Raw genomic sequence first — 22,753 nt, 5'->3', positions numbered from 1 at the left:
CTTTCATCTGTGCGAGAAGGTATGACTGGTCAGGCACGATGTCCAGTGCAGCGACTGGTTGACTGTACGTGTGAAATGAACGGCGGGTGAGAGCCCGCTGCCTTCTCAATTTGTCATAGCTGTGGCACAGAGTTACCACTTCGGACACTGTGCCAGGAGACTTTGCAAGAAGCATTTGAAAGACATCGTCGTTGACGCCCTTCATAATATGCTGTATTTTGGCACTTTCGCTCATTGAAGCATTGGCGTGCCTGCAGAGATCGATTATGTCCTCAATATAGGCGGTAAAAGTTTCGTTTGGTTCCTGTGCCCGTGTGCGCAGCCGTTGCTCGGCGCGTAACTTCCGCACAGCAGGGCGACCGAAAACGGCAGATATTGCCTCCTTAAAAGCGGGCCAGTTCTCAAATTCTGATTCGTGGTTCGTATACCACAGCTTCGCCACGCCAGCCAGGTAACAGTTTGCGGTACTCAGCTTAGCAGCGTCATCCCACTTGTTGGGTCCACTAACTTTTTCGTAGGCCGACAGCCAGTCCTCCACGTCCTGGTCTTCCATACCTGAAAATACCGGGGGGTCTCGCTGGCGAACCGGGCCGGGGCAAACGGCGGCCGGGAGAGATGGCGGCAGTTGGGCAGCGTCAGCTTGCATGGTCAAGTGCAACGTACGGGATCAGAGTTCCAGGGTGTCGGCGATGTGCGTACCCCGCACGATCCACCAAATGTAAGGAGGTTTATTGGACGAGTCCAACAAACAGGCGGTAGCTCTGAGCAGTAGGTCGGGAGAACAAGATGGTGGTGTTCGAGCGCCGATCTCGTGCCCTCCACTCTTGATGATGATCGGGATGTCATTATCTTCCTTTCTTCATTACAATAGTAATGATAAAGTTAAAATGTGTGCTATCTCTCTGCCACAATTCTTCTCCTCATTTCCTCCTACTGTATCAGTTCTGTGGAATTTTACGAATTTTAAAGCTCACAGATTGGCAGGTATGCGAAACACCTACCATCCACATCCCTTTGCGATGCTCAGCCGTGTGAATTTCGTTGTGCAGAAGGTACTCGAGGATGCGGCTGTGGACACGGATGAGCTCCTGTCAGCCAGCATGGCAGGACTACAGCTGTCGGATGAGACGGCCGCAGGCGAAGACCGGCTTGATGCGCTGAACCTGGACAAGTACACCAGCGCACGAGAATTTGATTCTGCCTATGTCAGCTGCAAGGTTCGTCTTGTGTCTGTTAATCTTTGTGTAAGATTCGAGCTTCTAAAAGGGCAGTAAACGAAGATAGTTAATCCAGATTGTTTCACTGCCATTTTAGAGACTTCGTAACACTGATTTTATGCCAAGTGGTTTTTCTTTGTGGAGCGCTACGGCCCGCTTTAACTTTCTCCTTGACTCTGATAAATATAGGCAAAAGTTAAGTACCAGTAATATTAGTCACTAGCAGTGGGTCATCACTCGAGTCTGTCACTTTCTTTCCTAACAGATGGATCACTTATTCTATGATGCTTTGCTTGATACCAGTGATGATATGATAGACTGAAATTAATAAATGGCAAGCACAGATAAGATCACTAGTGACTCAGTCACGGTACTATGACCTCATGATCTTCGCATGCTTCCCTTAAGACCCACAGCATGTGGCATGGCGGGTGGAGTGTGGAGGGAAAGGGGGGACCGTGACAGGATCTAACAACATTTGGAATTTATACGGACCATGACAGCGAAAGGGCCTTGCTGCTACGCTGCTTGCAGCGGTGACGTGCAGCGTGCGGTTTGAGATGTGTGTGTGCAAGCAGCCACATGTAAACAAACAATTTGACCATCTGCGTCCGTGATAGTTTCCATTTATTGCCTTGGTATTCCTTTGTAGCAACAGTGAACTTTCGTTATAAAGTTGAACCTCTATACAACGAACTTCAGTGTAATGAAATTTTTGATATAGCAAAGTATTGAACTGTGTAACTCCTTGCCCGTAGAACATAGTACAGTCGAACCCGGCTATATTGAACTCGAAAAAAAAAAACGCCTATCAGTTCGATATAGAGCATAATTCGATATAAGCCTGCTAAATAATTGTATGTCATAAAAGCACATACCATTTATAAAATCACATTATTGATGATAGTAGCTTATTTTCGCGTGAGATAGTCCTGCATTTTCTTCTGCTTGGGCAATTTCGCTGCCTATGATGCACGTACTTCCCCATATTGTCGGAGCAGCTCAGGCCACAACCTTCCGCATTCGCGCAGAAGCCCCGGACTAGTGCAAGTGCACCAATCATTTCGGAGGATGTGGGCAAAGGACCGTCGTTGCATTCCTCATTGTGCCCACTTTCACTTGTGCTCGGTACGATGTCGGCAATGTAGTCTTCGTTTTCGGGCTCTCCCATAGTCACGATACCATCATTTGCACTTACAAACTCGTCCATCGTTGATACATCAACAGCTTCCGGAAATTCTGACAGGTTGCTCCAAACTTCGGCAACGGCTGCGTTGCATTCATAAAAATTTACAGTCATCACTGAGCACGCGGGAGCCAGCACGGCTGAAGCAATTTCGGATGATCCACTCGTACACGGCCATGCGTATGAGTTGGGCGCCATGGGCACCGGGTTGCGAGTTTGGCTGCATTAGCCCTAATCTCCCCCTTACTCTTCAAGATCGTGCTTAGAGTGCTCCTCAGAATCTTGCACACTGCGGGGACATCCGACTTCTCAGTGTGTTTGACTCGGTTTACAATTTCGAGCTTTACAACAAAATCGAATTCTGCCGCTTCATCACGGCAACACTGCGGGAGAAGGCCCACAAGGCGCAAACACAATGAACCAGAAAATGAGCGAGATAACTCGCACTTTCGCCGTCTTGCACAACGAGGGCACAAGAGCCTCTGATTGGCTGTCTGAGCAAGCGCTGCGAGTGGGCCAGGATCATTTTTTGCAGGGGGGTGTTGGCGGCTTGTCCAAGGCAGCGCGCGGTCACGGTAGGGAGAGCGGTTGGATGGAGCCGTGTCGCCGGGCTTCCACGTGACCGCGAGGGAAAGCCAACTTCTGGGGGTACTTTTTCGCCGCTTGACGTTTTATATATCGGAAGTTGCTGCTATTTTTGTTCAATGTAAGCATAATTTTTGTTATATATACTCACTGTAACTATACCGTGTCCAGAATAATTCGATGTAAACGGTTTCGATATAGTCTGGTTTGACTGTATGTGCTCCTTAATTATACACCCATGTACCTGCTGTCTCTTGTCACAGTACGAGCACCGATATGCCTAATAAGTGTACCGGCACAGCTTTTTTGGACATGCCTGTGGTGATTTCCACCCTTAGGGACAGTAAAAGGCATGTATTCATTTTTTCGGACTGCACGATTTTTAAGATGTTTTTGCGGCCCCTAGGGAGTCCGAAAAATCGGACATTCATTGTATTTTGGACCTCGATACTGTGCAGTCCACTTATAAAGATGTCAAGAAGAATGAAAGATATCTGTATATCTAGACTGCTGTAATAAAAAGCTGCCACATATACCTTTGTAGCTCCAAAACCAAATTTGCCACCTGCACTAAAAAACAGTCATTGTAGAAAGTAGGCTGTGAAATATAAAACATTTATTTATACCTCTAAACAGTGTGTCAAGCATTAGGCGCGCTGAAATGCTCAGATATCTGCACTTGCTTTTGTTGGAGTTTCAGGTTCTCAATCATGGTGTTCATTGTGTACAGCTGTTGCACGAACACTGGCAGCAATAACATTGCTTGCTTGAAATCGGTGAGTGACTCTGTCGATAAAAGCACACTTTGCTTGAACATCAGGTTGTTGTTAAAGACGGCCCATCGTTAATCCCGTCGTCACGTGCCGCAGCCATCGTCGCACAACGCTGCCAGTTGTCACGACAGCATCGCCCTGTTGGAGGCTTCTTCGCAGAACGAGACAGCACTGTCTGCACTGAGGAACTCCTCCATCAAAGCACCACCTGTTTCATCATCAGTAGGGACGTGAGCTCGCTAATGTCAGCAGCTTCCATTGTGTTGGTTTTACCCATCGGGGGTTGCACCATGGCCCACAAAGCTTGCCTTTTTCCTTGATCGACATAGCCACTGGTTCCAGCCTTCATGATTGCGGTGCTCCCAGTTTTCGAAATCGTCGATATTATCGACTGCATGAGCTCATACTTCTTTGAGTCTCGCAAAATTTGCAGCTTCGTCTCAATCGGCACAACTTTGCATTTTGCACTATAACTGGGCTGTTCGCTGCTACCACTGCTTTGTGGCTACTTCTGCGGTGCATTTCGGCACCCGCTGTGCGAGAGAGATTGTACGAAGGGTGGGCGCGGTAGGCCAATTTGCTTTTAGTTTTTTTTTCTGTTTCTCTTCTCTGGACGCAAATAGTATATCATGATAGTCGATGGCGTGAATGTGAAGCAGCTGGCGTCTAATGGCAGGCTGCGCCAACTCGCAAAGCTTTCATGGCTTTTTAAATTGGTGCGCAAGCGGGATGCGCTGTGTGCTGTAGTGGCAGGAGATACAAACTCACAAAGGCAGACTTCTCGCCCCTTCTCAGCATCGTTCGTTTAAGGGGAACTTAGCAACCCAAATGTGACAATTATTCTGCATTGAATGCACTGTCCAGAAGGCTAAATTTTGATTGTTATATCCAATATGTAGTGAATAACATATCTTTACGTGTGGCTTTTTCTGTCATAGCCGTAACGCACAAGTTGGTGCTCTTAGTTGACTCATTGTTATAACCGATATATCATTATATGGGGTATCATTATAAGTGGACTGCACTCTATAACGAAGTGCGTTTGCACTTAATTTCAATGTAACGAAATTTCACCGCCTCGGTGAATTAAGACCAACACAATAAATGGAAACTGCCACAAATGCAGAAGGTCAAATGTGGTTGAATTACATGCGACTGCTTGTGAATGAACCTCAAATCATGCGCCGCACGGCAGAGAGAGGCTTCTGAACTGGGACAGCAAACAGTGAAACCTCGTTTTTATGAACACCATATTAACAAACTTTTCCGAATAATGAACTTTTCAGAAATCCCCTGCTGACTTCTTAAGGTTTCAATGTAAAAATATTTCAGTACTGCGAACTTCAGAATACTGAACTTTTCAGAATAACGGTCAATATTCTGTTTCCGTGTCATGTTAGCAGCGCCTCAGTACTATGAACTAATATTCCGAAATCAGGAGATACTTAGTCTTCCGTGTATCTTCCACGGCAGCCAAAACAGCAGGCTAGTAGACGACAAGGCGCAGAAAGCAGACGTTGTGTTGTACGAGTTCACAAAACCTGAGAAGGCACTCGGTAAAAAAAATGTGGGTTGAGAATTGTTTTTAATCTATTGCGGATGCGACGACACATGGGGTTTTGCGAGCGCATGGTCGGCCCAGGCAAGTGGTGCCTAGCAACAGAGGGTTGCCTCTTCCTTCTCTTGCCCTTCTTTCTGCATGCGTCTCTTTCCTTTGCACTTCTTTCTGCGGCCGTACTAACTCGCGGGGCTGTCAGACGGCTGCACTTTATGCTTTCCGGATGATGTTGTTTACGCATGCTTGCGCTTTGGAATAGTTCAGGTGTCCATCTCGAATAAGGCAGTTGTGGTGTTCATGGCAGGGAATTTTAAAAACAAACAAACAAGAAGAACCATTACGCTTTGGAGGTGACATGGAGCTTCCTTTTTGTCAGTAGTTTTCTCAGCGTCTGGTTTGCACACGTCACTCTTATTATACAGTGCTTCGGTCTAGAATCTATGGAAAATAGCAGCAGCATAAGCCGAGAGCCAACAGCAATGTTTTCGTGGATAGTTCAAATGGCGAGAATTTATGAACTGATGGGCAGAATGGTTAATTTTAAGGCTTTCATTACAAATAAGTAAATAAATAACTACCTTTCAAAATAACGAACAGTTTGCCGTGATCCCCTGAAGTTCGTTATATTGAGATTTCGCTGCATTTACATAAGTGGTCAAATTTCGATATAGCGAAGTTTTAATATAATGAAGTAAATTGGTGATTTTACCAACTTTGTTATGTTGAGGTTTAACTGTATTGAAATCATGTATAAACACTTTGTTATGTAGAGGTTCAAAATAGAAGGTGTCCTATGGACAAGCTGTAAAAATTTAAATTCTTTGTTGCATCCAGAATTTCGTTACTCAGTCAAACCTCAATATAACGAAGTCGTACTTGCAGCTAAGAACTTCGTAAAAATGAGGTTTTAACGTTTCCGCGGTGAAATTTCCACGTAATCCCAGAGCGTTCCTGGTGTATAGTACCGTGTCAGTAAACACATATAAGCTAATCGTAAGAAGATCAGGCCATGATGGCACAATTATGAGCTTTGGCACAAGCAGTACATATAATGCTGAAAGCAATGCATCGGCATTGCTCAAGAAACCAGAGGTTTGTGTGGGTTGCATCCCGTGGTGTCGTAAATCTTGGATGCCATGGCTGACGGCACTTAAAGCCCGTATATTAAAAAGATAGATATTTGTTTTCATTAAGACAAAAAAAGAAGTTGCAGTTTCGCCCAAAAGGCAATTTGATGGCAGTAGCACGAAGACTACATGAAGTAAGGTTCGTAGTTTTATCGGCCACATAAATTACAGTAAGCATTTGCTTGCTACCGTATTTACTCGAATGCAATGTGATCACAATTTAAAGTAAGGGTCGACTTTTCAGTCCGTGCATTAAAAGAAGAACATAAAACTGCGAATGTAACGCGAGATGACTGAAAGGAAAAATGGTACCTTTATTCAAGGAATCAATTTGGAAATGAGTTCTCTTCAGTTATCATCGTCTGAGAAGGAGACAGAGCTTTCCTTGGGTAGTATTCTCGGGTGATCACTCTAGGGCATCGTTTCACTTTTGCAAAATTTCGCGTTACTCGACACCAAAAGTGTCCCCGACAAGTGTTTCAGGTGCTGTGCCGAGCTCGTTATCAGTGCCATGAGCGCTGTCTGCCGTTTACTTGAAGGGGTTCGGGGCCGAAACGAGCCGAGTCTCCTGAAAGTGAAACTGTTTCCAAAAGTGATGGCCCAAGAATCGAGCCATCCATGTTGTTGCGCTCGTTTGGGGTTAAGTACTCAAAAGACCGCGCAACCATTCATTCGGGAACAGTGCCAGGCCACTACGAGGCCTTTCTGACCGTCCCCGCATTTACAAAGGGCCTCCCATTGGCGCCACAATCCAAGAATCGTTGACTCATTGACGTCATTGATCATACTTAACACTCTGCGTTTCCGTAACGTTGCCATAATGTTGTAAATGAACATAGAAGCGCGAAAGGCCACGGGGTAATGCAGCACAGCCACAAGCACAGCAAGAACAGCACATATTCCAACAAAAAAGTTTTGACTTCGGTCGACTTGTCTATGAATTGAATCGAGACGTAAAGGTACAGATTCATTTTTAAAAAACTTTTGTATGCAAATAAACAGGGACGAAGAAAAGAAGCAACACAAGGATGAGCGCTTTCTAACAACTGGTTTTATTTTCGAAGAACCACCTGCTTAAATACCCACAGATCTGCGCAATCTAGTCAACAGTCAATAGCGCATATAACAATAGTCAATATCTAGTCAATAGCGCATATAACAACGCTTGTGATAAAATGACGCGGAGCAATGCCACACGGTCAACATAAAAACAGAACAATCTGAGAACAATCTGCGTGTGGTTCAAGCAGACAAGGAAGGCTTTCTGGTTGTTGTACCAAATGATTGGTACAACATTGGCTGGATCCGGAAGGACGCCGTCTCGTGATACAACATGGCCAAGAATAGGGAGCTTTCGGGCACCAAAACGACATTTTTTTAAGTTAAGTTGAAGTCCCGCGACAGTAAGGCATTTGAGAACTTGCTCGAGACGGCTGAGATGGGTTTGGAAATCAGCGGAAAAGACAACTACGTCATCCAGGTAGCATAAACATGTGTTCCATTTGAGGCCGCGTAAAATATTATCCATCATTCTCTCAAAAGTGGCGGGAGCATTGCACAGGCCGAAAGGCATTACGATGAATTCGTACAATCCGTCAGGTGTCACAAATGCTGTTTTAGGTCGATCAGATGGTGCCAAGGGGACTTGCCAGTATCCGGAACGTAAATCCAGCGAAGAAAAGAATTCAGCTCCCTGCAAACAGTCGAGGGCGTCGTCGATGCGCGGTAACGGGTAAACGTCCTTGCGCGTTATCTTGTTCAGACGTCGGTAGTCGACGCAGAATCGAATAGAGCCATCCTTTTTCTTAACGAGGACGACCGGTGATGCCCAGGGACTGTTGGAAGGCTGCACAACGCCACGCTTGAGCATGTCAGCAACCTGGTGGTCAATGACACGGCGCTCAGAGGCGGAAACTCGGTAAGGGCGCTGCCGTAAAGGTGCGTGACTGCCGGTATCTATTTGGTGAAAAACGGTCGATGTGCGGCCCAAACCGGAAGCATGGCTGTCGAAAGAAGCGCGGAACCTCTGCAGGAGAGCAATAAGCTGGCTTCGTTCTGAAGATGACGTGCCATCGTCGATGGAGCAGTGGAAAGCGTCGAGGAGTGACTGATCAACCGCAGAGTCACAAGTAAGTGCGCCAAGGCCCGCAGAAGTAGAAACGGCAGGAGTGTCAAAGATGCAAAAGGTGTCGACTGGTTGAACAAGGCCTAGGCATTCACCATGAGATAAAGCTAAAGGGCAGGCTGTGGGATTGTCGACGACCATTTTCGTGACGCCATTGCGAAGAGTAAGGAGAGCAAAGGGCAGCGGAGAACATCGGCGGCGAATGAACAGCTCAGAGGGCGTAAAGAAAACAGTGGCATCAGAAATAGCGGCGCACGACACAGGCACAAGCAGGGAAGAGCGTGGAGGGACGGAATTGTCTTCGGAAACAAACAGTTTAACACTGGAAGGGTCGTTGTCGATAGGCTCGACGTCTGGAAGTGCAGAAAGTTCGAGTTCGGCGTGACAACAGTCAATAACGGCGTTATTATTTGCAAGGAAGTCCCAGCCTAATATGATGTCATGGGAACAAGTGGGCAGCACGACGAATTCGACGGTATACAGTAGACCTTGAATGAAGACGCGAGCAGTACAGGCAGCGAGAGGCGTTATATTTTGAGCGTTCGCGGTTCGAAGGGAGAAGTCGGAGAGAGGCGTCAAAACCTTTCGTAGTGTGCGGCAGAGTTCGGCGGAAATTACGGATACGGCGGCTCCTGTATCTACAAGCGCCAGGACGGCGATTCCTTCGACAGAGACTTCGATGACGTTGGCTGGAGAGGGACGAGGACTTGGGCATTGCGACGTGGACGCAGTTCGTGCCTCGGGAACTGCGGCCATCAGTTTTCCTGCTCGGTGGACACGGGACGACGCCGCATCGGAGAAAGCGAGCGACGGCGGGGAGATGGTGAGCGGCGAGTAGAGGCGGTTGGGCGGTCAGGGGAAAAGGAAGAAGTAGGAAGGCTGGAAGGCGACGAGGAAAACGGAGCGGGGAAAGGTGGCGCCCGCCGGGTGTTCTGAAGAGGAGGCATGCCACGACGACAATGGCGTGCCACGTGACCAGTACCACCGCAAGCAAAACATATTGGGCGGTCATCGAAGGTGCGCCACTGGTGGGGGTAAGGTCCGAGTCGCGGTTGAGCATTCGGAAAAGGCTGTCGGTCGGGCAGCGGCATAGGAGGAAAATGCCGGCGGTCGTGAAGCGGCATAGATGGCGGCAAAAATGTCGGTGGTCGATGCATAGAGGGCGGCAGGGGCGCTTGTGGACAAGATCGGGAAACTGCTTCAGCATAAGTGAGAGGAGCCGTGACTGGTGGCTGCTCAACGGCTGGAGGAACGGCTTGAGAGACTTGTTCTTGAATGAAGTCGCGGATCGTAGGATGCAAAGCAGGGGGTGGTTCCTGGACAGAAGATATCAACGATAGCTGGCGGGCGACCTCTGCGCGAACAAATTCCTGGATTTTGATGAAGAGAGTACGTCGACCCCAAGGCTGGATAGAGAGTCGGCGGGCGGGGTGGGACGTCGGGTGTGAAGCCGTTGCCTGCGCAACTCGTCGTAACTCTGGCACAATTCGATGACTTCAGCGACAGAGTGAGGACTCTTCGATAATAACATTTGAAATGCGTCGTCCTGAATACCCTTCATTATATGTTTGATCTTCTCCTCCTCTGACATTGACGCATTCACCCGTTTGCAAAGGTCGACAATGTCCTCAATGTAGCTCGTGAAGTCTTCTCCGGTCCCTTGGGAACGTGTGCGCAAACGTTGTTCTGCACGAAGCTTTCTTACTGCAGGCCGACCAAAAACTTGGGTAAAGTTGGTCTTGAAGACCAACCACGAAGTGAGGTCGGCTTCATGGTTGAGAAACCATAGTTTCGCAACGTCCGTAAGATAAAAGGCGACGTTTCTCAACTTGGTAACGTCGTCCCACTGGTTATGGGCACTCACTCGCTCATAAGACGAGATCCAATCTTCAACGTCTTTGTCATCTGTGCCGGAGAAGATAGGGGGATCTCGCTGACGCAAGGCACCGGCACAAACCAAGGTGGCCGGCGCCGTTGGAGGAGCTGGAGGAGTGCGTGCGTCGTCGGGCATGATGGGGGGTAGAGTGCGACTCCGAAGTTCCAGGGTGGTCGAAACCCAGCACCTCCACCACTTGCTAAGAGATTTATTAGCAACGGGCGCGAACGGGGTAGCTGTCACAAGCGTTCGGCGAAAGACAGCAACCACGAGCTCATGCCGGTAGCGATGGTGCTGTGGCGCAGGCGGCTACTCTTCTTCGTTACAGTTATTTAGAAAAGGCTTTCCTAGCGGTGAACAGGTGCTTTAGGAAATGTGATGTGAATGTAGAAAACGTAAAAAAGAAGGCGATGGAGCTATTAAAAAATGTAACCAAGAAAAGCTTGCGTCACATGTAAGGAACTTAAAAGTAATGAAATTGGAGATAACTTTTACTGCAAAAACACACAAGCAAGGAATTCCGTTTAGGCCAATTGTGTCTAAGCGAGGGTGTTAGCAGGTTCTGGTCGCACGGTTCCTGCAGAAAATGTTGAATTCCTTAGAAGTACAGGATCCATACTTATTGAAAAACTCTGAAGGCCTTGTGAATATTCTGGCATCAGATAGTACAAGTTGCAGCTGGGGATTCAGCATAGATGTTCAAGATCTCTACTATTCCTTACCGCACGGGCCCCTAATGTGCAGTGTTAAAGATCGCATGACAAATGAATGACGAGGTGTCATTCCACAACACGTGCGGGATGGCTGTTGGATCCTTTCTTGAACTTCTGCATTTTTATTTAGTGCATACACATGTAGGATTCTGTGGTGAAACGTATACACAGGGTCTACAGGTGTGTGCATCGGGTCAAACGTAGCTCCGATCCTTAGTAGCATATTTTTTGGAAGCATAGACAGAGAACTGGCAAAAGATTTAGAAGGTATAGTATATAAGGTATAAAGATATGTTGATGACTACTTGATTTTAGGCTGTCATGCAGACAAGGGTGCTTTTGAGAATAGGGTAGTAGAAGCCTTTAATTCTCTGGGCAAGAGCTTGACATTTACTTCGGAAGTACCGGTAGATAATAAGCTACAGTTTCTTGATGTCAAGTTAGAATTTCTACCAGAACATGTGTGTTGGTCATTCTCGCCCCGAGCTGGCAAACCGCTAATGAACTATGCCTCAAGCCATTCCAGGCTTGTGAAGAATGGTATAGTAATATTCTGTTTCTGGTCAGCATTGAAGTCATGTCAGCATACTGTAAACATTGCATTTCTTGAGCAAGTTGATAGGTTGAGAAAGGCTGGGTACCCACTCACCGTGATGCTGACGTCGTGCGCTAGACTAATGAAAGAACTTAAAAAGGATAAAGGACAATGCACAAAGAATCAAAGGCAGAAGGATGTAGCTTCCAAGCTTTCAGTGATTCCGTATGTGCATGGGCTTTCACACAGATTTATAAAGGTGGCTGGGAGTTACGAAGTAAAAGTGGTGTTTTCGGCAAAAAAAAACAAAATAGGTAGTGTGTGTTCTAAGGTGAAAAATAAGTTCGAAAGTAAGGATGATGCAAAGAAAGAATGTAGTGTTAAACATCCACGTAAGAACCATTTTGTCAATTGCGCGAAGAACGTTTTGTATCAGATTCCTATAACGTGTGGTCATGTGTACGTAGGGCAGACTGCGAGATGCATTAACACGAGACTAAGGAAACACTTGTCTAATCTGAAAGGTCGCCCTAGTACGCATTTGGCAATGCATTGTCAAGAACATGACTGCTCAGCTTGGCTTAGTAGCACCAACATGTTGTTTAGGCTTAGGAATCAAACCGTGAGAGAAATTGTGGAAGCTCACTGGATTGCAAAACAAAAGGAAAAATGCATCAGCCATTCTTCTGTTTCATTGTTGGATAAAGAAAATTCGCTTCTGTCATCATATCTTTTAACGCATTTTCATTACAAGTGCTTGTTTTATGCGCTTTGCTGTTTTTATGTTGACCAGGCAGCGTTGTTCTGCGGCATTTTATCACAAGTGTTGTTATATGCGCTATAGACGTGCTCTGTTGACTAGACTGTGCAGATCTGCGGGTATTTAAGCAGGTGGTTTTTCGAAAATAAAACCACTTAGAAAGCGCTCGTCCTTGTGTTGCTCCTTTTCTTCGTCCCTGTTTGTTTGCGCACAAAAAACTTTTTGAATATGAATCTGTTTCAACTAGGCCGACTCGCAGTTATGCTAAAGGTACAGGTTGCCAACATAACATTAAAAACCGAGAAATTTAGAATATTTGTTCTAAAAATTTTAAATTTTGTCATTATTCAAATGTAACGCGAGGGTAGAGTTCAAGCAACGAAAATCGGGAAAAAACTCGTGTCACAATCAAGTAAATACGGTAATCAAATTAACAAGCATGGTCTCATGCATGCTCAGCCACACTACCCCTTTGGCACGGCCTGTGGCCTGTGTTGGCATTCAGCTGTGCAAACTGCCATGTGCAGCCACGGCCAAGGTAGAGGAGGAGACGGGCGCACTAGGGGTCGAGTGCTGATGTCTGCGTAGTATTTCCTCCCACGCCCTCTGGCGCATGCTTGATCATGTTACCTCGTGCTCACCCCCTCCCCACCCTCCTTGCTCTAAAGGGTTAGCTCTGGTGCTACTTCAAATTAAAAGCTCGCTTTATACAAGTTGCCGCGCACTGCACGGCCTTTGCAAGTTTTTACCCATGCAACTGACGGCGCTGCGGTGCATCCTGCATACCGTGTTCTCGTGTGCACGCTTCGACGGCATTTTTGTCACTCAACCTTTTCACGTGGAAGTACGCGTGTCAATAACTTCTGCCTCGGCCGATATATTTGTAATCTTTTTGCTAGATTTAGCAGCCATACAGGCTCCAAGTACATATATTAAATGGCCGAAAACTCTGTTAAATTGAAACTGTGTCGTGCAATAGCTTCGTTAAATCACATAAAAAGTACATAGTATTTATTGGAACTAAGTTTGGGAAATTAAAATAGTTCATTGCATCACCGATATAGTTAAATCAAGGTTCGCTATATGGAGGTTTAACTGTATTTTTCTCCAAAACCAACATTTTCCTTTTTTTTTTTGCCTTGAAGATTGCTCCAGGACCTGTCCCACCTTTGCATATCAACAAGTTCATTAGTACAACAACACATCACCAGATTACATGTTCTTATGTTACACTGCAATCCTTAAAGAGGAGAAGAAAAGAATGATTAATTCTTGCTAGCTCACCGTCAGAACCATAGCAGTTAGATTAACTTACAGATTTGTGCCCTTGCTGGATTTGCTTGACAAAGAGCGGAGCTCTCTTTGGCGCAACCCAAAAACCAGCTGGCTGCCCTGGAACTGACACGGACCGGTGTCTTTGTTCCATGATGAAGTTCTCACAGATGTGCTGTTTGATCTCTACAAACTGTGTTTTACGTGTATTTGAATAGGCCGCGTTGGAGTTGGGCTTGAACTAAAGCGTCCTTCTATTGACGGCACGTATAAGTACTACACCCCCAAAAATTTATTTCCTATCTAAATATGCAAAAGACATTGAGAGTAAGCCTGATCAATGAACATAAAAAATATTTTGTGAAACTTTTTTCAGCAACAAAGGGGGTGTGGGGGAGGGGTGCAGCAGCAGGTGGAAAAGTGGAAGTAGGCTTCACCTCCAGCCACCTATGGCTTTGTTTCATATTTGTACAGCCAGTTCCCATCACGTGAGTTCCATAGGCGTAGATTTCATTTGTTTTGCATCACATGTGTGATACTCCTGCAGCCGGAGATCATGCGTCGGATTCTATCCTCTGCCCTTACTTTCAAAAGAAAGGGAGTTGCATGGCAAACTTCTTCCTCATCCTGTGTTTCTGCGATAAACCAATAAATGATGCTTGTGGCCTGTCGTTCAATGTTGGCCAAAGACATTTAGCCAGAAACTTGGTATAAAACTCAGTCAGAAAAATAAATTTTATCTGCTCTGTTGCCTGAAGGCAACAGTCGTCAATAAAGAGTTAATAAACCAAATAGCTTTCTAGAAGCACTTGGCTATTCGCTTATATTTACAATCATCGTTGATGGTTTCTGAATAATACTTTGTTTGCACTAATGTTGCTGTTTCATGACTCTCTGATTGTCATTGCATCTCCTATCTGACAACTTTTTTTCTTTTTCTTTTTCTATTGCCACTCCTCTCTGTGATGCCTGTACGGTCTTGAGAGTAAATAAATGAAATGAAATGAAACTGTTTGCTCATTTTTCTCACTTAGTTTTGGCAATTGTGGCTTGCCTTACAGTCGTTTTGAGTGCTGATCCCCATAATTGTGATCACCCTTTTCTATATGCCTACAGATCAGGACTCTGCTCGACATGCTGCTCAAGGTGCGAGAAGAATCAAACAATCAAGACAAGAGGTGATGTCCAGCTGTTAACTTGTGTTGGTCAAATGTTTGGCTATACTGCTGCTACTGATGCTTTGTGGCATTGGTACATTTTCTGCTAAATGCTCAAACTACTCGCAAGCGATGACATCCGTACCCCAAATTGTGCTTTCATTAGTGTCCACAGACAATATTGCTGCAGTTGACTTCTGCGAATTGGCCCTGAAGGGACTGACGAAATAGACTGAATTATCCTGCGGGTCAAATTAAACAAGATGCTGAAAAAATGTCCCACGATTATGATACTCCCTAAGGCAAAATTTGAGCGCAGCTGTATACATGTTTTCATTTCGCAATATATTGAGGCAAAGAATTTGAGACACAAATCACTGCACCGACTGGCAGTGGGCCAGTGCTGTCAGTGCGATCACAGATGGAGGGGTAGTATGGGAACGCTGGCGTGGTGAGCAGCATCAGAGCCAGCTGTGGAACAAAGACGAGTACAAGGAATTTAGGCGTCTCTGATGGCTAATTTGTTGCTTTACAATGAATGCCACGTAGTGCTGCTGCCACTGCTCTTCACACATGCCACTGACCTGTGATCTGCACTATCGCTAACAGTAGCGCTAGCAAGACATTTGACGAGTGTGCTGATGTCGGCGAGCTTTACAGTCCTGCAGCATTGCTCCAGGAATCGCTCAATCTGTACGATATGTGTAAAAAAGCAGGAGATGCAACGGCTGATGAATGCATCACAGTTGATGATGATGTGATTGTGTAATACAGTGCAGTCCACTTATAAGGATATCAAGAAGAATGAAAAATCCTATCATTATAACTGTTCAGCGCTATATCTTGACTGCCGTTAAAAAAAAACAACTTTCGAACACATTCTGTAGTTCGGAAATCAAATTTGCCACTTTTCTTCTTTTTCTTTTCTTCTTCTTGTGCTTTCCTTTCTTTTTTTCTCTTTTTTGAAGCGCAGAGCATGACTGTGGGCAATGCTAACGCGAAGCAGCTGATGCCATCTTGTGGCAAGCTGCACCAACTCTCGATGCTCTCGGTGGCTTTCGCAATCGGCGCGTGGGCCAGTGGCAAAACGTGCTGTGCAGTAACGGCGACAGATGCGAACTTGCATAGGCAAACTTCTCACCCTGTCTCAGTATCATTAATTTAAGCAGAATTAAGCAACACAAATGTCATGATTATTCTGCATGTAAAACACCATCCAGAAGGCAAAATTCTCATTGTTATATCCGATATATGGTGAATAACAATGTCATGAAAAGGAAGCGTGATGCACAAATGTATGTACAACTATTTACATGGGGAAAAGTTTGTGGTACTTGCACAAGCTGGTACAAAGGTCACAGCTCCAGGAGACAGTCTACCACTTCCTCGTCTCCCACGGGTAACCCTGCAAGACTTCTAATGAAATAGCCCATAGGTATCGCTTGAGGCGTCGCGCGCTCCCACCACCGGCCAAGGAACTCGATAAATCGCAAGCGGCCCTGTTTAGGCGACTGCAGACAAACACATACCCACACCCAAAGTACATTAACAAAATCACAGGGGGCAAGGAAAGCGACCTATGTAGGCTCTGTTCACAAACAGGGACACTCACACACATAATGTGGGAATGCACCTCGCTCCTGTTTTCTCATCCCCCCGTCAGCAGCGAGACTGACTGGACAGCCTGGCTCAGTTCCGGGGACATCGACCAAAAGCTTGAACCAGTGGACTGGGCGGAGAAGGCCAAGCAGGCCTAGCGCCTTACTTGAGCCCGATCCCTCAGCCACCTCCCCCTTCACCCTTCCCCCTTTTAATAAAGTTTACCACCACCACCACCACCACCTCGTCTCCCTCTTGCGCGCACATTCCTGCCCAAATGCACTGCAACATAACCCTCGGGGGCTGGAGCGCTGTCTTGGCACTTGTTGGAATAATAGTGAACTCGATGAGCAGCACAGGTTTAAACTGGACATGCGGACGGCGTAAGTTTGTAGCTGGGACAAGGGCGGCGTGTCTTCAACAAGGGCAATTTCGTAAATTAACTGACCTAATTGTCGCAATACCCTGTAGGGCCCAATATAGCGTGACAGCAGTTTTTTGGACAGGCCGACTTGGTGACTTGTGGATTCTACAAAAGACCAAGATTTCTGGGAGAGAACTGAAGGTTCCGGTGGCGATTGTCATAACGGGTCTTTTGTGATGCTTGAGCCGCTGTAAGGCAATCAAAGGCTTAAAGGCAATCTGGCGAGCCATACGAGCCGTCTAATGGCATCATGGGTGTATTCTGTGGTTGGTTGCAGCAACAAAGGTACGGTCAAACCTCATTAATATGTACCCGCTTAATGTGTAATTGCGGTTTAAATGTAGTTGCGAAGATTCCCCCACCCAACCCAGCCCCCATTGAACCCAAGTATTGGCTGACCGCTTAAGCCATAGTCACTCAGTGCCCACCAAACGGTTATTGCATACTATTTTCTTTCTTGTTTTCAGGCACAGGCACAAAATCGTCAAAATCTCATGTGTGCAGACGTTCTCTTCTTGAGTTGCAACACCTGGACAACAGCCGCCAGCGATAATGATGTTTAAACATGGCCACCATGATGTGGTTCCTGCTCATGCAGCTGTTGCCAATTGCAGTGCAAGAAAGCGTGGCCTCTGAGATTCGCTTCCAGTAACGCGAAGAAGCTGCCGGTAGGGGTACGAATTCACTGTCGCCGTCGAACCCGATCGAATCCAATTCAAGTAGTCACCGCAAAGCAAAAAATTTTTTTAAAATGCTTACCCAATTAGAAAAATGTCCCTCCGTCCATCCATCCTGTAGGACAACAGCTTTCAATATAAAGCTCGCAGCAGCGAACAACTGTACCTTCAAGTTGCCTGTTGCTTCAATATGAACGAGGTGGTGAGAACCACGGTGGCGATAACACAGCACTCACGAAGCTCTAGGCACAAGCCGCACCCTGCTCCTTTGCAGATCGCTTTCAATATGTGGGCCCGCGTGTCTCTCTTCAGCGCGCAGCGGCAGGAACGCAGAGCAGTCGGCACTCTCTGTCTGCATCACAAATCGTTTTCAAGATACGGTCTGCATGGCCATGCCATATACACAGGCACCACCGCTGTACGTTTGATCATGGTTCATAATGGTTCAACACGGATGGATAAGGCACTAATGAGCAATAATGGCTTATAATGATCAGACCGTCATAATGATCAGAAGACATAATGATCGGAATGACGATGTGGAAATGGATGACGGCCCTTGATTATCTGATACGGCGCGGGCTTTGAGCATCATGCGAGCTTTCGCATAGAAGCAGGGCCTTGTGGACAAACTCGCTCGCAGCCTTACCAAGTTCAAAGATGTCATGGCAAGGCCACAACGGCTGCAAGTGATGATCGGGGATTTTTTGCTGCTTAATCACAAATAAAGCCTGTCTCAGTGTGCGTGTTTGATAGCATCATGACGTAGTTCTTTTCCGGCCGGTAAGCAGCTTCTAAACTGGCATAGGCAGTTAATTCGTTCATCGTTTAGTGTGTACGTATGTGTCATTCCCAGCCGACTACGTATTAACGAGGTTTGACTGTAGCAAGGTGTCAAAAGCTAGAGTGCAATGGCAACTAAACAAAAGGTAGAAAGGCAAGAAACCGGTAGTATCGTGACGTGACAAATTGTACACATATGTCACATAGGGCAAAGTGCTGTCCAAATTGCGGTGGTCTGCTGAAACGTACCTAGACAGCATCTCTGTAAGGGTGCAATTCAGTCACTCGGTTTCTTTGTGGGTGATATGTGGTTGTGAGCTTGTGTTTGGTGGAGCAGAAATGAAGCACGTCTTCGACAACTTGGGACAGGAAGTAGCGACCACGATCTGTCAGCAGCTGCCTTGGCACGCCATGGTGAAGAATCACATCTTGAAGTAAAAAGTCTGCTACATCTGTAGCACAGATGGTGGGCAGGGCACTTGTAATGGCATAGTATGTCACATAGTCTGTGGCAATGGCTATCCATTTCTTCGCTTTCATAGATGTGGCAAAAGGGTGAAGAAGGTCCACGCTGACACGGAAGAAAGGCTCCGTGGAAAGATCGATTGGATGAAGGTGGCCAGCAGGTTGTGCACATGGCTGCTTTCGACGCTGGCAGGGGTCACAAGCTGCAATGTAATGTCGCACAGAACGGTAAAGGCCTGACCAGAAGAAGTGACGTTGAACTCTCTCCTAAGTGCAGGAGGTGTCAAGGTGTCCAGCAGTGGCACCCACTGCTGGACACCTTGACACCTCCTGCTGTTGTGGAGCCCAGCAAGTAAGTAGAACAGAGATGACAAGGGGTAGCTAGCAGTAAATCTGGTCCATCAGAGCTGATGTTGCATCGATAAGAATGTCGTCATGGTGCACAAGCATTCTGGTTGAACCATCTGATTGTCCTGAAGTCAAGTGCTCAATGATCCACCGGAGACAGTTGTGACCTTTCGCTGCTCATTAACAGTGTCGCAAAAGTCAGAAATGGCCAGAAGGCAAGTGTCGGCATCCTGTTTGTCATTGTCAGGATGATTGATGGGATGACGAGACAAGCTGTCGGTGTCCAGATGTAAGCAGCTGGACTTGTACACCACAATGAAAGAATACTCCTGAAGTCTGAGGGCACAAGAGGTGACTGGTGTAGGCACTGATGCGCTCGACTCCATTTTGCGGTTGGTAGAGGACAGCACCTATGCCATGGCCACTGGCGTCTTTGTGAACTTGAATTTGTGCAGAGGATCAAAGTGGCCTAATATCAGAGGCGTTGTCAACAAGTGGATGAGGGTGTAGAAGGCATCGGCTTGTTCAACACCCCAAAAGAACAAAAGAATGCAGTGTCCTTCTTGAGAAGGTCAGCCAGTAGCCGGACGATATCTGCAAATGTTTTAACAAACTGACAAAAATAGGAGTATAAGCCCACAAAGCTGTGCACATCTTTCGCTAAGCAGGGTACAGGAACGTTTTTGGCTGCATGAATCTTGTCAGGATCACAATGTATACCGGCAGCACTGACAAGATGACCAAGGACTTTGACTTTGCGGGGTCCAAAATGGCACTTCGAAGAGTTAAGTTGAACCTCCCTAAAGACTTCAAGAATAGCAGCCAAGCGGCTGAGATGGCTGTCAAACGTAAGGGAAAAGACGATGACATGGTCCAGATAACTTATAGCCCTGAAGGAGCGGGTCTATCAATCTTTTCAAAGTTGCTGTAGCATTGCAAAGTCTGAAAGGCATAACCTTAAAATGATAAAGGCCATCTGGTGTAACAAAAGCACTCTTTTCACGGTTGAGTTGATCCACTGAAATCTGCCAATGACAGGATCTGAAGTCAGTTGTGAAGTATTTTGATCTGTGAAGGCAGTCGAGAGCATCATCAATCCACGGGAGAGGGTAAACATCCTTTTTCACGATCTGGTTCAGTTGACAGTAATTGACACAAGATGCCAGCTGCCATCCTTCTTTTTGACCAAGACAACCGACGATGCCCAAGAAGTTTAAAAGGGCTCAATTACACTTTTAGTTAGCATCTTGTCTACTTCAGTTTGGATAACGTGGCGTTCTGCGTGAGACACGTGATAAGGTCATCCGCTGGATAGGACTAGCACCACCAGTGTCAATCCTATGGGTCACAATGAACTTCTGTCCCAGCAGGTGATCCTTAAAGTCGGATGTTGGAATGAGACTCCGGGGTGTGACGGGAAGATCTGCAGCCTGTTCAAGAATCAGGCCTTCAGCGATCATCTTTGAAAATATGCCCGAATCGGACGTGGTGGAACTGATCGGACAGCAGATGGTTTCAAACAAGCACGGAACATCCAATGCAGAGGGGCGTTATCGTTGATGGGAGAATCATTGCCGAGTGACATGGTTTTCGGAATAACTTGCCCACTTAAACCAAAATTTAAAACAGGAAGAAATACGTGATTGTTGGCGATAGTCAAAATGGTATGAGGAACGGCAAGTGTGCATAGGAGGAGAGCATTGACATTAGGAGTCAGCACATAGTCTCCGTCCGCAACAGACGGGAAGCACGTCAAAAGCATACACATGGCGGCTTGAGACAGCAACCATGTGAAGTCTACACAACATAAACGAGCCTCAGCTAATTTTGGAGCACAGCAGTGAATAGGCAGCTCGAGTTGGAGGAGGCCAGCAGCGCAGTCAATCAGTGCTGAATGGTCCAATAAAAAGTCGAGGCCAAAGATCAAGTCATGAGAACAGTGTTCCCGAACGGCAAATAAAACGAAAGTGTTGAAACGAGAAACAGTTATTTGGGCAGTGCCAAGGATAATGGCTGTTGCTTCATCAGCGACCTGGATAGCACGAGGTGCAGCAGGTGTAAGGATTCGTCGCAATGTGGCAGGCGGCAATGAAGATGGTTGCTCACCACCGAGATAGGGGCTCCAGTGTCAACAAGCGCTGGGACAAATACGCCGTCAACTCCGGGTCAGCAGGGTGAGAGACTTTGGCGGAGGCATCGACAATATAGCGTCGCTTCCGGGAGCACATCATTTAGTTTTCTGAAGGTATGCGCCCAGGTCGGAATGACACCGACAGGCTACGAAACTGGGGTGACCTGGATGACGGGCGATGAATTTGCGGTGAATGGGACTGGTGACTGCTTGGCGATGGTGATCGATGGCGCCATGCGGTTGTGCCGTCAGTGGTGTGCAGGTTCGGCTCAGCTTGCAGCTGGATATGGTGAAAACCACCGTCTGGACTAGGGCTGTTTGAGAACGGCATGGAGGACAAGCGGCGGCGACAGTATCGGGCAATGTGACCAACGCGGCGACAACTGAAGCAAATAGGTCGGTCATCCAATATTGGCCACTCTGCCATGTTGCAAAAACCTCGAGAGATCCATTGATTTTAACTATGCATGAGCAAATGACGTTCAGTTGGCCAGGAACTGGCTGCAGTGCAAACTGACTGCAAGCCAACATTGGCGAGTTCTTGGCACACAATAGCCTGAACAAGGGGAATCGCAGGAGTGCATGTATTGTTGACAGGTGGGTACAGAGCCGTGGAACACATGGCTTCCAGCTCAAGGCACACAATCTTCATCAGCTGCTCTGGAGGCTGCTCCTGCCATGGAGAAAAGTCCTGTTGGTCATCACAAGGCGATGTTTCAGCCGTATTGGGAAGCTGTGCTAATGACTGATAAATACGACGGCTTTTCACCTGCTTGAAAGGCTTGCGCTCTGCCATATTGTCATTAACCAAAGTACAGTGCTTACAAATGAGTAAATTGATGGCGTCATCAGCGATACCTTTTAAGACATGCCCGGCTTTTCCAGACTCCGGCATTTCAGTATCGGCCTTGCAGCAGAGTGCCAGCACGTCTTGTATATAGGCGACGTAGCTTTCGGCGGACGTCTGAACTTGTGATGCCAACTCTTTCTTGGCGAAGACCTTCCGACCCAGTGGTTTTCCAAAGAGATCTCGCGGCTTCTGCTTGCAGGTCTTCCAGTAATGGAGCTCTTCGTAATTTTGAAACCACACTCGTGCTGTTCCCGCCAAGTAAAAAATTATGTTCATCAGCAATTGCTGTGGGATACCATTTGTTGTGGCTGCTCACCCACTCGTACACCTCCAGGCAATTGTCAACGTTGCTGTCATTGGTGCTGCAAAATGTTTCTGGATCACACGGATGCGCAGGTACAACAGTTGACGCAGGCGTTGCTGAGTCAGGCACCGTCTCCTGCGACATTGGTGAAGAACCAAAGTGGCATCCACTGCGAAGCTCCGTTCCAAGTCGTTACCCAGCACCTCCACCAAATGTTACGAAGAGGAAGCCTGATGCACAAATGTATGCGCAACTATTTACATGGGGAAAAGTATGTGGTAATTGCAC

The 22,753-nt window shown here is 46.8% G+C and overlaps 1 protein-coding gene across 4 annotated transcripts in view; it reads left to right on the top strand.

The window, feature by feature from the left end:
• Positions 1–22,753, top strand: part of LOC139054860 (transcription termination factor 2-like) — a 117,549-nt gene that overhangs the window by 61,530 nt on the left and 33,266 nt on the right. For all 4 annotated transcript variants that reach the window (XM_070532528.1, XM_070532525.1, XM_070532527.1 and 1 more), the window contains exons 12-13: positions 1,050–1,217; positions 14,844–14,905. In XM_070532528.1, coding sequence (XP_070388629.1) covers positions 1,050–1,217; positions 14,844–14,905 — 230 coding nt within the window. The remainder of the gene's footprint in view (positions 1–1,049; positions 1,218–14,843; positions 14,906–22,753) is intronic.

The sequence above is a fragment of the Dermacentor albipictus genome, chromosome 1 (genome assembly GCF_038994185.2).
Source record: "Dermacentor albipictus isolate Rhodes 1998 colony chromosome 1, USDA_Dalb.pri_finalv2, whole genome shotgun sequence".
In the NCBI taxonomy this organism is placed as follows: Eukaryota; Metazoa; Arthropoda; class Arachnida; order Ixodida; family Ixodidae; genus Dermacentor; species Dermacentor albipictus.
Note: the sequence above shows the minus strand (reverse complement) of the source record. Positions and strands in the feature narration are given on the sequence as shown.